Source organism: Gouania willdenowi, chromosome 1, assembly GCF_900634775.1.
Source record: "Gouania willdenowi chromosome 1, fGouWil2.1, whole genome shotgun sequence".
In the NCBI taxonomy this organism is placed as follows: domain Eukaryota; kingdom Metazoa; phylum Chordata; class Actinopteri; order Blenniiformes; family Gobiesocidae; genus Gouania; species Gouania willdenowi.
The window spans coordinates 5,095,791-5,111,158 of NC_041044.1; the positions used below are offsets into that span (position 1 = coordinate 5,095,791).

Consider the following 15,368-nt stretch of genomic DNA (forward strand, 5'->3'; position numbering starts at 1 on the left):
TTTCTGCCCCGTACTGCATCACAGGTTGTAATATCAACAAGTTTATTATTGTACCTGTTGTTAGAGCTACTATCTTTATCAGGGATCAAATATTTATTCCTGTTTATTGTTTTCTGGAGTTTTCCTGGGCTTTATTTAACAGTGATTAGTTCTCCTGCTCAGCTGACCAAAGTGAAACCGTGTATTATTGTCGAGCTGTTGCCTCAAAACTACAATCAAAATAATGATGAAAACAGTTCTCATGAGGTCATCTATGTTGTAGCTGACAATAAAAGTTTTGTTGTGTGTTTTTTTCCCGATAGACGTAAATACGTCACATGTCCAATCCGACCCTGCCCAACCCTCAGACCTAAAGCAGAATTAAAAAATAAATAATAAACCTGTTTTCCATGTAAACCTCGATTCAGAATGACTATTTCCATGTAAACATGGAGTAGAACACTTTATTTCTGAAAAGTTTAGTTCGAAATAACTAATTCCATATTTAAAAAAAACATCATGTAACTGTGACTATTGTGACGTTCTTTTAGTTTCATTTTTGTTCAGGAAATTTGTTGTTTTTTCACCACGGCAGATGTCACTAATCTTCACCGCCGTCTGATTATTGTCACCAAGTGGAAGTGCGTTTGATTGTCTAAACAACTGGATGGTCTTTCCCTAACTCCTTTAGGAAGTCTCCTAACACTGTGGATGGGTTAAGGAAAAGTGGATAGGAAAGGAGATCAGAGGGAGCGACTTAGCCTTAGCCTTAGTAGCTGCGTTTACATTCCCTTTGGAAATGCACAAAATCTAAATAGCGTAATAAAAACAGATGAACACTTGAATTTCGAAAAACACTCAAATATTGCTCAAATGTTTTTACGCTTTAATGAGGAGGTTTTTCAGACCTTTTGATATTGAAATGTGTCGCAAAAAAACATGGAAACACTTTTTCCGCAAATACACGTCACAAGACGTGACGTACCTGGTCACATGACCACTTCTTTCCGTGAAATTTTGTAAACGGAAGAAGAGACAGGGACATTATACTTTACCATTATTAGTGCCACATGAGACGTACAACAACAAAGGAATGCAGAGTGTTATAAGGAGGTTCTGAGCATCCATCTTTCTGCAGAGAAGTCTTGCGGGATGAGATTTCACGAGTTACGAGGCTTTTGCCCAAAACAACATTCAATGGAAACACATTCAATGCACAATTATACTTTGTCGACATTTAGAAATATCGCTTTTGCTAAAATCTGTAATGGAAACCCAGCTCGTGTCTGTGAGTGGTTTTGGCTTCCTGGTCTTTGCAGGTTTTTACTGTTTTTCTGACATACAGTAGGTGTCGCAAAGACAATGATTGACTGTGAAAGGTCGCTAGTAATATAGAATAAAACAGGAAATGGAACAGACTAGAGACACATGGACACACGCTGCTGTGTCCGGCCACGGCGCAGGAGAGGCCGCAGGATGCCAACAAGAGAGGACAGCTGCACACAACACGTACAAATGTGCTGACTGCACAGTTTCCATGGGAACAAGCCCCCTTTCCAACTATAACCCCCCCATCCTCGTCCTCCCCACATAGCTCCTCATTGCTCTCACTTTGCCTTTGTGTGTGTGTGTGTGTGTGTGTGTGTGTGTGTATGCCTCTGGTGTCAGCCATAACTCCATCTTGGCTCTGAGCATGTTTTTGGTACATTAGCATGTGTGGGTACATTAGCATGTGTTAGCATGTGTGGTACATTAGCATGTGTGGGACCATTAGCATGTGTGTTAGCATGTGTGGTACATTAGTATGTGCATTAGCATGTGTGGTACATTAGCAAGTGTGTTAGCATGTGTGGTACATTAGTATGTGTATTAGCATGTGTGGTACAATAGCAAGTGTGTTAGCATGTGTGGTATATTAGCATGTGCGACACGCTTGTCTCATCCTTTAATCATGGATGAAGGTGAAGACAGAGTGGCTTCCTCTTTGATGGAATGAAACGCACACAAGGACTGATTTACTGTACGTGCATGTGTGTGTGTGTGTGTGTGTGTGTGTGTGTGTGTGTTAATAAAAAGAAATTAGCTCTTGTATTTATCAAAGCTGCCATCTTATGGTTGAAGTAGCAACTGCACTCCTGGCATGCTCACGCACACACACACACACACACACACACAACCTGTTTATACAAATGTGTAACTACCACTTTTCAAGGTAACTATTTTACCAAATAATACGAGAACTATCACTAATAAAACACTGCAGTGTGTGACATTTAAATGTGAAACTACACATTTTTTTCAACTGATATTGTGTGAGTGCAAATTTATTGATCCATTGGATGCTGACATTGGTGTAACTTAGAAATAATTCTACATTTACTTCTTTATAATCAGCTGGATTTGGAAAATGAGCTTAGATTTCTCATCCTATGACGTTTCATTGGAGGCTATTCTTGATAAATGAAAATGTTGGTAAGCAACTCAGAGGAAGACCCAAGACACACTGGAGAGACGATGGCTATTTGCTGGACTGGGAATGCCTCGGGATCCCTCGAGAATAATTGAACGAAGTGGCCGGGGTGAGGGAAGTCTGGGCCTTGCTGCTAAGGATGCTGCCTCCGCGACTCGAGCACAAATAAACGGCAGAAAATGAACGTAATCAACTTATTCATCCATGTTGTTTTTTTTAACAGCATGGACGATTTTCCTGATGATTTTAATAAAAAGCAATAATGTACAGATTATTTCATTCCTGGGGAGAATTATGTCAAATCTAAATCTAGATTTTCTTTATAAAGTGAGTTATCTGATCTGCTAGTTTGTCTGACTTTTAACTAACACTAAATTTTGACTTAATGCCCTTTTTGTTCAGTGTTTCATCTCAGTGTTAAATTCTCTTACATTGACACTGAATCACATTAAAAGAAAAACTCACACCCTGCACTGCTGCAGATACTTTTTTATTGTGTGATTTCTTGTATTTTTCTTTTTTCTTCTCATATCTTAGATTGCTTTTGTAAAAAAAAGTAATTTGTACTATTTGTTAATGTATATAAACAAGGTGACATTATGGTATCTAATAATAATAATAATAATAATAATAATAATAATAATAATAATAATAATAGATTTTATTTGTATAGCACTTTACATTAAAGAAATCTCAAAGTGCTACAAAAAAAAGCCTCAGACCTATAATGAACATAACCAGGCAAGGCAAGGCAAATTTATTTGTATAGAGCATTTGATACTCAAGGCAACTCAATGTGCTTTACATGATAAAACATTCAATTGTTTAAAATCAATAAGAACATTTAAAATCATCAGTAAAATCAATTAAAATCATCAGTAAAATCAATTAAAATCATCAACAAACACATTACATCAACAACATGACCAAAAATCTCTCTCTCATATGCAGTAGAGAAAAAAGTGCCTTTAATTTTGTTCACATTAGATGCTGACTTCAGCTCTGCTGCAGTTTGTTCCATTTCTTTGCAGCATAACAACTAAAAGCAGCATCACCATGTTTATTGTGAGCTCTGGGCTCCACTATCTGACCTGTGTCCATAGATCTGAGAGACCTGCTGAGTTCATACCTGACTAACATGTCACTGATGTATTCTGGACCAAACCCATTCACAGATTTATACACCAGCAGCAGAACTTTAAAGTCTATTCTGAGGCTGACTGGGAGCCAGTGTAAAGACTTTAAAACTGGAGTAATGTGCTCTGACCTCTTTGTTCTGGTTCAGACCCGAGCTGCAGCGTTCTGAACCAGCTGTAGATGTTTGATGCTCTTTTGGGGGATTCCTGTCAGAAGACCATTACAATAGTCCAGTCTGCTGGAGATAAAAGCATGGACCAGTTTCTCCTGATCTTTCTGAGTCATTAAACCTTTCACTCTGGAGATGTTCTTTAGGTGGTAGAAGATGTTTTTGTGATAGATTTGATCTGACTGCTGAATGTCAGATCTGAGTCAATCAGAACACCTAGGTTTTTGACTTGGTCTTTAGCTTTTAAAGATCCAGACTCAAGATAATTGCTGACAGCAGTCCTCTTTTCCTTGTTACCAAAGACAATCACCTCCATCTTGTCATGGTTTAGTTGATGGAAGTTTTCACTCATCCAGCAGTTTACTTTTTCTAAGCAGTCACACAACACCTCAATGGGACCATAGTCATCTGGGTTCAGTGATAGATATAGTTGTGTGTCATCTGCGTAGCTCTGATAATCAACCTTACAGTTCTGTAAACAGTAAACAACTAGTAAAACAGTTTAAAAACCAACAACAACGAGGCATAAAAAAGGCTACGGAAAGGCCTTTGTAAAAAGATGTGTCTTTATTCACAGTCTGTGGAGCTCTCAGATGGTCTGGGAGAGCATTCCACAGTCTGGGAGCAGTCGAGCAGAAGGCTCAGTCACCCATGCTGTGCAGCTTGGTTCTGGGGATCTTAAGGAGGAGAGCTTTGCCGGAATGGAGGGTGCGCGAGGAGGTCTGGGAGATAAGAAGTTCCTTTAGGTAGGTCGGGGAATTTACTACACACTGGTGGGTGAGGAGGGAGATCTTATATTTAACTCTTTGTTCCAGAGGGAGCCAGTGCAGTGATTTCAGGATGGGGGTGATATGATCATATTTGCGCACCCCCACCATGATCCTAGCAGCGCTGTTCTGGATGTATTGAAGCTTGTGAATGCTCTTGCTTGGGATCCCGATGAGGAGAGCAAAACAATAGTCTAGCCTGGAGGAGACAAAGGCATGTACCAGTTTTTCAGTGTCGGGCAGAGAGAGTGTGGGGCGGAGTTTGGTGAAGTTCCTCAGGTGGTAGGAGGAGTTCTTTCACAGATGCTTGATGTGTGTGTCAAACATCATGTGAGAATCTATTCTCACACCCAAGTTGGTGAGTGGAATTTCCTGACCAGCAAAGGGGTTAGAAGTTATGGGGGATGTTTGAACCTGATGTGGAGTGCCGACCAGCATGGCTTCGGTTTTGGAACTATTGAGTTGTAGGAAGTTGAGATTCATCCACACCTTAGTCTCCTCCAGACAGGTTGTCAGTGTGGCTAATGATGAAGATGTTGAAAGGGCTGTAGGGGTTGACGGTTCCACCCTGATGTAGAGCTGCGTGTCATCGGCATAGCAATGGAATGACACGCCATGCCTGCTGATTATATGGCCAAGGGGGAGCATGTATAAAGTGACTGGAACCAGCTCAGGGCCATGTCACGAAGACCAATGGTGCTTTTTATACGATCCAGGAGGATGACATGATCTACTGTGTCAAACGCTGCTGATAAGTCAAGGAGGACAAGAAGGGATGGACATCCAACATCCGCCGCCATCAGCAGGTCATTGGTGACCCTTACTAGGGCTGTCTCGGTGCTGTGAGCTGACCGAAACCCAGACTGAAACTTCTTGAAAATGTTGCTGTCTTTGAGGTGGGTTTGGAGTTGTGCAGCAACTACCTTCTCCAGCACCTTGGAGAAGAACGGGAGGTTGGAGATGGGCCTGTAGCTACTGAGGGCTTCTGGGTCCAGAGTTGGTTTCTTCAGGAGGGGAGTGATGATGGCAGTTTTGAGAGCTGACGGAACAAAGCCAGCATGTAAGGAGAGGTTTATGGCACTGGTGATGAGGGGAGCGATGGCACGGATGTTAGCCTTCACCACGGTTGTGGGGAAGGGATCCAGGGCACAGGTAGAGCTCTTCATCCTCCCTATGATGCGCTCAACATCTTGCTGTGTGGTGATACAAAAACCACTGAGAGGCTGGAGGACTTCGAGCTGTGGAACGACAGCTGGTGCAGGGGGAGTAGAAGAGTCATGGAGGAGGGAGCGAATGCCATCAACCTTAGCTCTGAAAAAAGACATGAAGTCATTCCACTGCTTATCTGTAGTTTCTCTGCATGCCTGAGTTTGGGGTTTTAGGAGATTGTGTATAGTTGAGAAGAGCTGTTTGGAATTGCCAGGGCTGCTACTGTTAAGGTTGGACTAGAAACGGGACTGTGCATCCTTAAGTGTTTTGGAGTAGGCCTTTTGGTGTTCTCTGTAGGCTACTCTGTGCACGGTGAGTCCTGATACCAAGAGACGCCGCTCCAGGACACGACCGGCCACCTTCATTTCCCTCAACTCACTGGTAAACCAGGGGGCAGAGCATGAAAACGTTACCGTCCTAGTCTTCATAGGGGCATGGACATCCAGGAGGGCGCTCAGGGTTGTGTTGTAGAAGCCTACTGAGTCACTGGCTGTTGAGAGGGTCGGAGGGGAGAGTTGTTGGAAGTCCAAGACCAATGCATCCTGATTGATGTTCTTAACGTTCCTGAAGCAGATTTGGCGCTTGGTGGTCCGACATGCCCATGTCATACACCAGGAGGTTGGTAATAGGGGCGGCAGAGTCAGTAATGACTAGGTCAAGGGTGTGCCCCTTGGAGTGTGTAGGGACGTCCACATGTTGTGTTAAGTTGACACTGCCCAGCAGTTGTATTAACTCGGATGCAGGGTGACAGGAGGGAGTGTCCACATGAATGTTCAGGTCTCCGAGAGTAACCACGTTTGTGGATGTTGAGCAGAGCATGGTAAGGAGGTCATGTATCTCAGGGATAAAGGCTGGGTTTGGTTTGGGAGGTCGGTAAATAACCAGTATTGTCATGGGGTAGGGTGGTTTGCACTTGTGGCAAGGCACTCGAACGAGGAGAATTTTGGCAGGGGGAGATGGGTCAGTTCCAGATCGGCACGGTGTAAAATGGCCGGACCACCACCACGGCCAGTGCTGCGTGCTTTCTTTTGATAGATGAAACCAGAAGGGCAGGCTTCATTCAAAGCTGAGTAGACCTCAGGTCGATGCCAGGCCTCAATGAGACACATGATATCAATCTCTTTATCTAGAATGTGATCATAAATGAGGCTGGCTTTATGTGTGAGGAATTGTGCATTAAAAAGTTCAATTTTAACAGTGGTTGGGGTTATATGTCTCAGTAGAGGCCGGAGCACTTTGAGATTCGCTTTACTCTGTTGCCGGGTGTCACGAGCTTTCGCGATGTTCCCAGCGCTATTTGGTCTCAGAGAGCGATGCGCTCTGATGATGTGGAAGTAGTGCAACGGTGGGGATTGCACGACCAGGCTGCAGGACCTCATGTTCCGTGTAAACAGCTTTTCTCCGGGAGCTCCTGTGAATATACCGAGGCCTGGGCATGAGGTTTAGTTGTTTGATGGCTGAGAGACACGCTGGAGTGCTGGAGCAAATAAGTCTCAGCAGCTGCAAGAAGGAATATTTCCGCATTTTGGTGGAGGGAGGTCTGGGGGATGATCCTCGATGATGGAGAAGCAGTTGGGACAGCCAATGATCCTCGGCATCGGCTGGTGTACAGAGGACACGGAGGCAGGTAGGAAAAAAACAACCGTCCGTCAGTGTCCAAAAAAGCAGTACAGCAAACCAAACTTAAGGCTAACACAAAATAAATGTAACTCCATATAATAATCAAAAAGTAGAGCAAGCATAATGGACTGGCATCAGTCGGAGCGGCGTCAGTCTCGCCAGCGTCCCCAAGTCAAGACCATCATTAGATGGATCTACAATGCATTGCAAAGCCCCCCCCACCCCCCCCACAAACACACGCCCCACCCACCTCACCTCCTAATGATTGGACAGTACCTACTCTCAGATTGGTTGGGCGACTTTTATCCTAAATTGTTATAATGTGCAGTGCATTATTTATTTATTTTTAATTATTCTTGTTAATTTAGTTTTGGACTATTTTCTATCATATTTGATATATTTTAAGGCAGGCACTGTGTATCAGAATCAGAATCAGAATTGCTTTATTAATCCCAGGGGGAAATTGCTTATGTTACAGCCACAGAAAAGAAATGTTTAACAAACACAAAAGAAAGAAAAAAACTTTAAATAAGTTTATTATTAAGTAAAAGACTGTTAAAAAATAGGGATCAGATACACACACATTACAGAAGTAGAAAATAAAGTAGGATAGATATTTCTAATTATGATAATAATAATATACAAATTATTTACAAATATGTTACAGATATTTACAAAAATATAGATGACCTGAGGCTACTGAGGCACTTGAAAGTGGTCGCTATAGAAACCAACTGCCACTATAAATGTGTGTGTTTCTTAAAACCTGCATTAACAAACCAACTTTTAACTGAAAAGCAGCAAAACATCAGTCTCCAGTGTAGAGAACCATCTTTCTTCTGTTTTTCAGCTTTTAAAGAGAAAATCAGCCTTGATAGTGTCCATCGCTCACTGATATTTAAAATAGTTAATATTTTTTTAAAGCATCAGCAGCAAAACATAAACGTTTCCAGCCAACTCACAGTAAGTGTTTTTAAAGTGAAATAATGTTTCCAAACTTAATGTGACAGTGACCTGATTCATATGGTTTCTACATAATTACCATAAGTGTTATCAAATATACATCATTTATCTATAAATGATCAATACAGAGAAATATGTAATGTAACAGTGATATGAATGAGATTCTTTCATCTCTGCTGTGGTTAACATGTAGTGTGGTGAGTTTTATTATTACACTGCAATAGATCACAGTTAGTGTGTATTAATATTTCTATTTGTATCAGAATAATGTGTTTTAGTAGAAATAACTTTACCATTTGTTACTAATACATGTCACTGATCTGCTCACTGAACCTCTTTCCTCCCTCAGAGTATGGAGGATATTTTATGTCTCAATGATGAGCAGCTGTGGACCGAACTGCAGGAGTTTGTTCAGCTGGTAAGAACCTGGACAAGCCCCCATACTGTTCTTCTGTAGAGTTCTCTACTTAATAATTCATGTTGATGTGTTTCAATGGTTCCTAAAATATGGATGCTTTTCTGCTTTTCAGGAACAAGTTCCTTTTTATTGGCCTGAAGAGCACAGGTACGGGGCCCAACAGAATGGGGGCCAGCAACATCAGGGCCCCACAGCTGATGATTGGTATGGGGCCTCAAACAATGAGGAAGTCAGAAGCTTCACCACCTTGTTGGATGTCGAGGACTGGCCCTCACAAAATCCTGTTCCTTCAACCATTGCCCCCATTCCTAATGTGGTCCCACAATGGATTGACCTCCAAACCATTGACCTCCTGGCTATCACTGTGCCTGCTATGACAGTAAGATCTTTGTTTATCACATGTCTTCATGTATTTCTGTAGATCTTTGTATTAATACCATGCAGGGGTGGGGTCAATTATAATTGTAATCGCGTAATTGATAATTAGTTACAATTATGACATAATTTTAATTGTAATCCTAATTTTAAAAATCTGTTGCTGTTCTAATCATAATTAATTGACTTTGTAATTGTAATTGCCTTGAAAATTCTATAAAAATGATAATTTAAAGCTAAACCTGTGAACTATGTTACAGTTCTATGTACAGTTCTACACATATGTAGTTAATAATTATTGAAATATGTTTCATATCAAGCTTTCACACTTTTTACCATTTAAAACAAAATGTAATCTAGGGGTATACTGACACAAAAAGGCTCAGACGCCCACACTAAAAATATTAAAACCTATATTTTCAATGATTATGAAGCCTAACAAGGAAATACATTAGATGATTGATATTTGTTATTAGTGTATTTTACAGCTGATTTAGGACCTGTTAGCATTAGAGATGCTAACAGAAAGCTAACACGAGGAAGGTTAACTTTTATAAAGTTATTTATTTCAAGCTTTGTAATTGTGATTAATTCTAATTGAACTTTAGTATTTGAGAATGTAATTGTAATTGACTTTCTGATGATAAAAACAATAATTGTAATTTAATTGTAATTGGAAAAAAATGCCGGTAACTGCAATCATAATTGAATTGCAATTGAACATGGTTAATTGAAAATGTAATTGTAACTGAAAAATGTAATTGACCCCAACCCTAATACCATGACAGGGTGTTTAACATTCACATGTTTCTGTGTCTCCAGTTTGATGGAATCCCAGTGCACGCCCCAGGGGGTCATACAGCCCCCGCTTATGGAGTAGAGTAAGTAAAGCCAACAAACAGACGAGATCAAACACTGACGTTAGTTCACATGTGACGTGATTTCTGATCCAGTGTGTGTGTGTGTGTGTGTGTGTGTGTTTGTAGGAATGGGAATGACTTTGTGCCCCCAGTGCAGACAGCGCCCCCAGTGAAGGCCCCAGTCTCACAGTGAGTTGTTTTAATCCTACATGTCTTTCTTGTGTCTGACTCTGGGTCGTGCTCTTACACTGCGTATTTATGTTTCCTTCCTTCAGAAAGGTGAAGAAGCCTCGGCAGAAGAAGGTGGCAGAGGGGCCGTACGTCAAAAAGCCCCTCAACGCCTTCATGCTCTTCCTGAAGGAGAACAGGAAGTCTGCGGAGGAGGAGCTGGGCAAGAGGACGAGCGCTGAGGTCAACAAACTTCTCGGTCAACGGGTGAGTTAGTTTGTTCCTCCATGAATGATCTGTGATCTTTAAACTCTCGTCTTCAGTGTGTGTGAGCGACACTTTTCTTGTTGTCCATCCAGTGGAAATCATTGTCTGCAAAGGACAAAGAGAAGTTTACTGTTGGGGCTGAAATGGAATCTTTACTCCACTCCGTTGAGTTCCCCGACTGGACCAGCAAAACCAACTATGTACGTGTACTCTCTGACATGCTGACACAGCAACCTTATTCACCGTTATGAAAAACAAGTATATTTAAGTGTGCTTAGAGGATACTTGTTTTAAACTGAAAATTATAAAGTATACTTTCAGTTTACATTTCCTGTACTTATCAGAAATACACTTAAAAACACATCACTTTAGTATACTTGCAGTGCACTGAAATATATACAATAAAGTACAAGTAAATTTACTTCATACTTGCATTTAAACTTTTGATATACTTAGTACAAGTATTTAAATTACCTTTAAGTATATTCAGCTTGTGAATGTGCAGATCTTAGTGATTGCAGCCGAATAAATACTTTTCTCCCCACGTCCATAATAGCTTTATAGCAATAAAATGTGAATTAATACTTTTTTATTAAAAAATCAAAACACAGGTCAGTTTACAAGTCTACGAGAAATAAAGTTAAAAGTATATCACACAAGAAGAGCTCATTTAAATGAAAGTGGGTTAAATTCTAGTATAATAATTCTAGTACAGTATTTTTGTACCTATAAGTTTATTTGCAGTATAAAATAAAGCTTTTGATAAACTAAAATTGGGCCAATTTAGTCCCAAGAAGTATTGAATTAGTACATTTTGAAGTATACTGTTAGTATATTAGGTAAGTGTACTTGGTACATAAAAGTATACTGAGCAAAATATACTTAAACTATACTTAAGTATACTTAGTATAATGCACTTTAGGTATACTTCTGTTTGGTAAGGCTAAAGGTGACGGTGAAAGTGTTTTATCATCTGACTCAAAGTTTCATGTGTTTGGTTTTAGGGGAATAAGAGGAAACGAAGTAAAACCAAAGTCTGAACCATGGACACCAACCAACGACACTACACAACATCCTGTTCCTGAACTGTCCTTGGTTTTGGTGGAGTTGATGGTTCATCCCAACTGGTGTCAATATCATGTTTATTGTACATAATGTTAATAAAGTTTGTAAAATTATTATATTCAAGTTCTTTCATTTAAAAATATAAACTTGTGAACACACACACACACGCGCACACACACAGACACGAGATCTATAGAATTTTTTCAAGGTTTTATTATTTTCTTTAAAACTTAAGTTCATCACACACACACATAATCATAACACCAAAATCTGCAGCATGTTTAACAACATTTTGTGATATTGGAACAAAAATGTTGCAATGTTTCAGTGAAAATAATGTATTTAAAGATGATTAGTTTGATACAAAACTTCTTAAGTGCAGCAGAATTGAACGAAGGCACGGTATTTATATATTTGTGAGTTTGTAAATCAGATTTTTGATGACTTCTGGTGCTTGTGATCACTGTGACCCCTGCAGTAGTGCCCCCACTTTACCTAAACTCTAATTAAACACACACCACCTGACAGGCCATGATAACTCCAGAAATAATGCTCGACATGTGACAACGTTTGATAAAGAGGAGCATATTTATTTAGATTTGTTACATACATTTTTTCATAAATGCTCAAATGTTTTAGGTTTTTTTTTTTTAGGTTACAAGACCTTTTCCACCTTATGGTTGACCTGCTTATCTTGAAGCCTCCCTTTGATAATCTGTCATCTAATAGATGTTCAAGACTATGCTAGCAATTGTACGAGGAGCTAAAGTTTCACTTTCGTTTTAGTTTTTTGATTAAAAAAACATGGATTTTTTTTTTCTTATTTTTAATCATGTGGCCTAAAAGCTTGAAGAAGGAAAAAAAAAAAACAAGGTTCTCCATTGTGTTACACATGTTTTTCTTCTCTGTGTTTTATTCTCTGCAAACCAACAGATTATTAATACAGCACCAAATAAAGAAAAAAAAAAAAAGCATTTAGTTACTGAGGTCTACACAAACATTGTTTTGTGCATTATTTCCTTAATATATCCTTTATTTTATTTTAAAGGGGACATCATACTAAATCCACTTTTTTAGACATTTTGCCGTTTTTGTCTTTGAAAAGACTGTATTAAAATGCATTTTGTGATGTTAGCTTGGCGCTAGCGTTAGCTCGGTGCTTGTGTTAGCTCACTTGTTAGGGTTCTGCAGGTTCATCATCTTCATTCTCATCTCGCTCCGCTGGGTCAGACTCTGGCTGGAACATGTAAGGCTGGATGGACAAGTCTTCTGTTGTTGACATTTTGTAAATAACCTCTGAATAAAAAGTTTATGCACCGCTACATAGCCGTATCTCTTCTATCAAACTACAAAAATGGCCGAGCAGGGTGGAGTTGAACCGAGTGTCACCTGAAGAGGGGGCGGGGTATGAAGTGTCTCATTTGCATTTAAAGAGACAGGACCAAAACGAGTTGCTCTCAGAAGCACATCAGAAAAGGGGTAGAAAAGGGGTGGAGCTATAATAATGAGGAATTCAGACCCAAGCGTTGCAGTTCCGCTTTATATAAACCACAACTGTATGATTTATATCTAAAAAGAAAGGATTTAAAACCATGATTTGTCCCCTTTAAATTTCCTGCTCATGATGGAGCTAAATTTACAGATTTTATTGTTGCTTTTTAAACTTTTGTTAATTGTATACATGTATTTTCTCTTTTTTCTTTTCCCCCACTATTTTACTGAATAGGTTGAATTTTACTAATTATCTCAATGTCTTACATTTTTAGACTGTGAATTTATTTTGCATACTAAAGTGCATTAAGAACAACATGTGTATGATGTTTTTATTGTGATCTTAAGTCCTAATCTTTGTGCTATTGCTGCTATTGCTGTGTTTTGATTTGTTTTTAGTTACACATGCCTTTGGGACTGTGGAAGAAAATTAGGTTTGCTATAATTTGATATATTTACATCTATTGCTTTTTAAACGGATGTTCATTAATGTGCACCATCAAACAAACAAACAAACAAACAAACAAACGGATGCACATTTATTTTACTGATTAGGTTGATTTTGAAAATTTATCACAATGTTTTACATTTTTTGGTCTGTGAATTTATGTTGCATACTAAAGTATCACATGTACAACATTTGTAATGTGTTTCATTGTGATCTTAATCCTAATCTTTATCTGTTTTACAATTATGGTTGTAAATTAGCCTTTTTGCTATAATTCTGCCTATTTACGTCTCTTGCTTTTTTATCAAACAAACTGTCCCTATCAAACAAACAAAACAAACAAACAACTATATCGTAACTATAATAACAGAGACTGAAATTTATATATATATATATATATATACAATTTTTAATTTCATTCTTTAATTCATTATTATTATTTTTAAAAACAACAACAACAAAAATGTGACAATAAGGTGCTTTAAATATTGTAAATGCTTTTCTCATTATTGCAAACAAAATATTCAAACTAGTCAGGTCATGAACAGACTCCTTCAAAAATAGACATATTATACAACATAATAAATAAATAAATAAATAAAACACGTCAATAACACGAAGAAAAATACATACACACAAAAAAACACAATAAATGTGTGCTATTGACTTTATAGCTGGTAAGTTTAATTAATTACATCATTTTTTTTTTTTTTTTTTTGAATGTATTTTAACAAAAGAGGTGATAAGAGCGCGCACATGGGAATAATAGATTTACGACAGTCACCCAAACACGGTCAGTTTACGGCAGTGTGTTGCTAACGGTGTGGACGGAGAAGAAGGTAAATGTAACGCACGATTATACTTAGTGTGTGTGTTAATCAAACGTTTGGTCGCTTTTATCATTATTAGTAATAAGTAATACTTCATTACCTGTCAGTGTGGCTCTTTAATGAAGCTGTGCTGACGCTGTGTGATGCTAACAGTGCTAACAGCTAACATAGAATAAACGGGCTGCTGCTCCGTAAACAGTGACTATGGATTCAAACTTCTGCTCTGTTTTTAACTTTAGCAGGATTATGTTTAGTCAATTAAAGGCACAAAACATCTGCACAATGTATTTACGGAAATAAAAGTAAACTAATGTACGTAGAAAAGTCTGAAAACACTTTTTGGACAGTGCAAGTAAAGCCCAAAGATACAATGTTTGACTTAACTATGGAAAAATGTCTGGACATAAATGTGATATTAATTCAGTAATAATCATTATGTCTACTTGTTACACAAAGTTGTCTACTGCGGTGGTTCTCAACCTTGGGGTCAGGACCCCATTTGTGGTCACAAGACACTAGGAGGGGGTCGCCAGATCCCTTCAAGAAACTAAGAATATTTTTTTTTAAGCCCATTTTTATCCTTTTTCTGCATCTACACCAAACTATTTTCATCACTTTTCTTGCCATATTTTTGCTCCTTTTAATGTATTTTTGCATTACATTACTCCCATTTCTGACACTTCTCCATCACATTTCAATGCATTTTTTGCACTTTTTTTTTTCTCACTTTCTAGACATTTTCAGCACTTTTAAACCCTTTCCACCACTTTTCCACCTAATGTCACATATTTTGATCCATTATTGTCACTTTTAAACTCTTGTCATCGTATTTCATGCTTATTTTTGCCAATTTAACCACATTCACGATTTGTCATGCCTATTATTTGCCAGTTTAAACTAATTTGACACTTTGAACCCTTTTTAGCACTTTTTCTGTCTGATTTTGGCCACTCTAATTTGCAAATTTTAAACCCCAAAGTAAAGGTCCCAGAGAGCGGGGACCCCCACTGTAGCTGAAGGTGGTTGAACACAGACATGAACATTGAAGAACAGTCATGTGGAGACAGGACCATCTATAAGGGGGAATAAAGGGGAGAGATTTTTGGGGTCCATCCATAAAGTCAGTAAAATG

General features: G+C 38.8%; 2 protein-coding genes across 7 annotated transcripts in view; both read left to right on the forward strand.

Moving 5' to 3' along the window:
- LOC114463746 (protein CutA homolog) overlaps positions 1-15,368 on the forward strand; it is a 31,153-nt gene that overhangs the window by 10,845 nt on the left and 4,940 nt on the right. The window contains exon 1 of one of the 6 annotated variants that reach the window (XM_028447534.1): positions 1,600-1,619. The exons of 1 other annotated variant lie outside the window; for it this stretch is intronic. The gene's annotated coding sequence lies outside the window, so the exon portion shown is untranslated. Of the gene's footprint in view, positions 1-1,599; positions 1,620-10,060; positions 10,082-14,175; positions 14,246-15,368 lie in introns of those variants that run through there. 4 more of the 6 variants (XM_028447527.1, XM_028447519.1, XM_028447556.1 and 1 more) reach the window with 4 other exon arrangements.
- On the forward strand, positions 8,183-11,585 carry LOC114463737 (transcription factor 7-like 1). Its single transcript, XM_028447506.1, has 8 exons — positions 8,183-8,314; positions 8,664-8,732; positions 8,845-9,111; positions 9,930-9,988; positions 10,094-10,156; positions 10,243-10,402; positions 10,495-10,602; positions 11,407-11,585. The coding sequence occupies exons 2-8, from the start codon at positions 8,667-8,669 to the stop codon at positions 11,440-11,442; spliced, it is 759 nt and encodes a 252-aa protein (XP_028303307.1). The 5' UTR covers positions 8,183-8,314; positions 8,664-8,666; the 3' UTR covers positions 11,443-11,585.

Excerpts from the sequence above, each read along its gene's own strand:
- LOC114463737 (XM_028447506.1), top strand. The coding sequence starts at position 8,667 with ATGGAGGATATTTTATGTCTCAATGATGAGCAGCTGTGGACCGAACTG. Across the intron at positions 8,733-8,844 it reads TGCAGGAGTTTGTTCAGCTG|GAACAAGTTCCTTTTTATTG; the intron begins GTAAGAACCTGG and ends TCTGCTTTTCAG. Across the intron at positions 10,603-11,406 it reads GGACCAGCAAAACCAACTAT|GGGAATAAGAGGAAACGAAG; the intron begins GTACGTGTACTC and ends GTTTGGTTTTAG.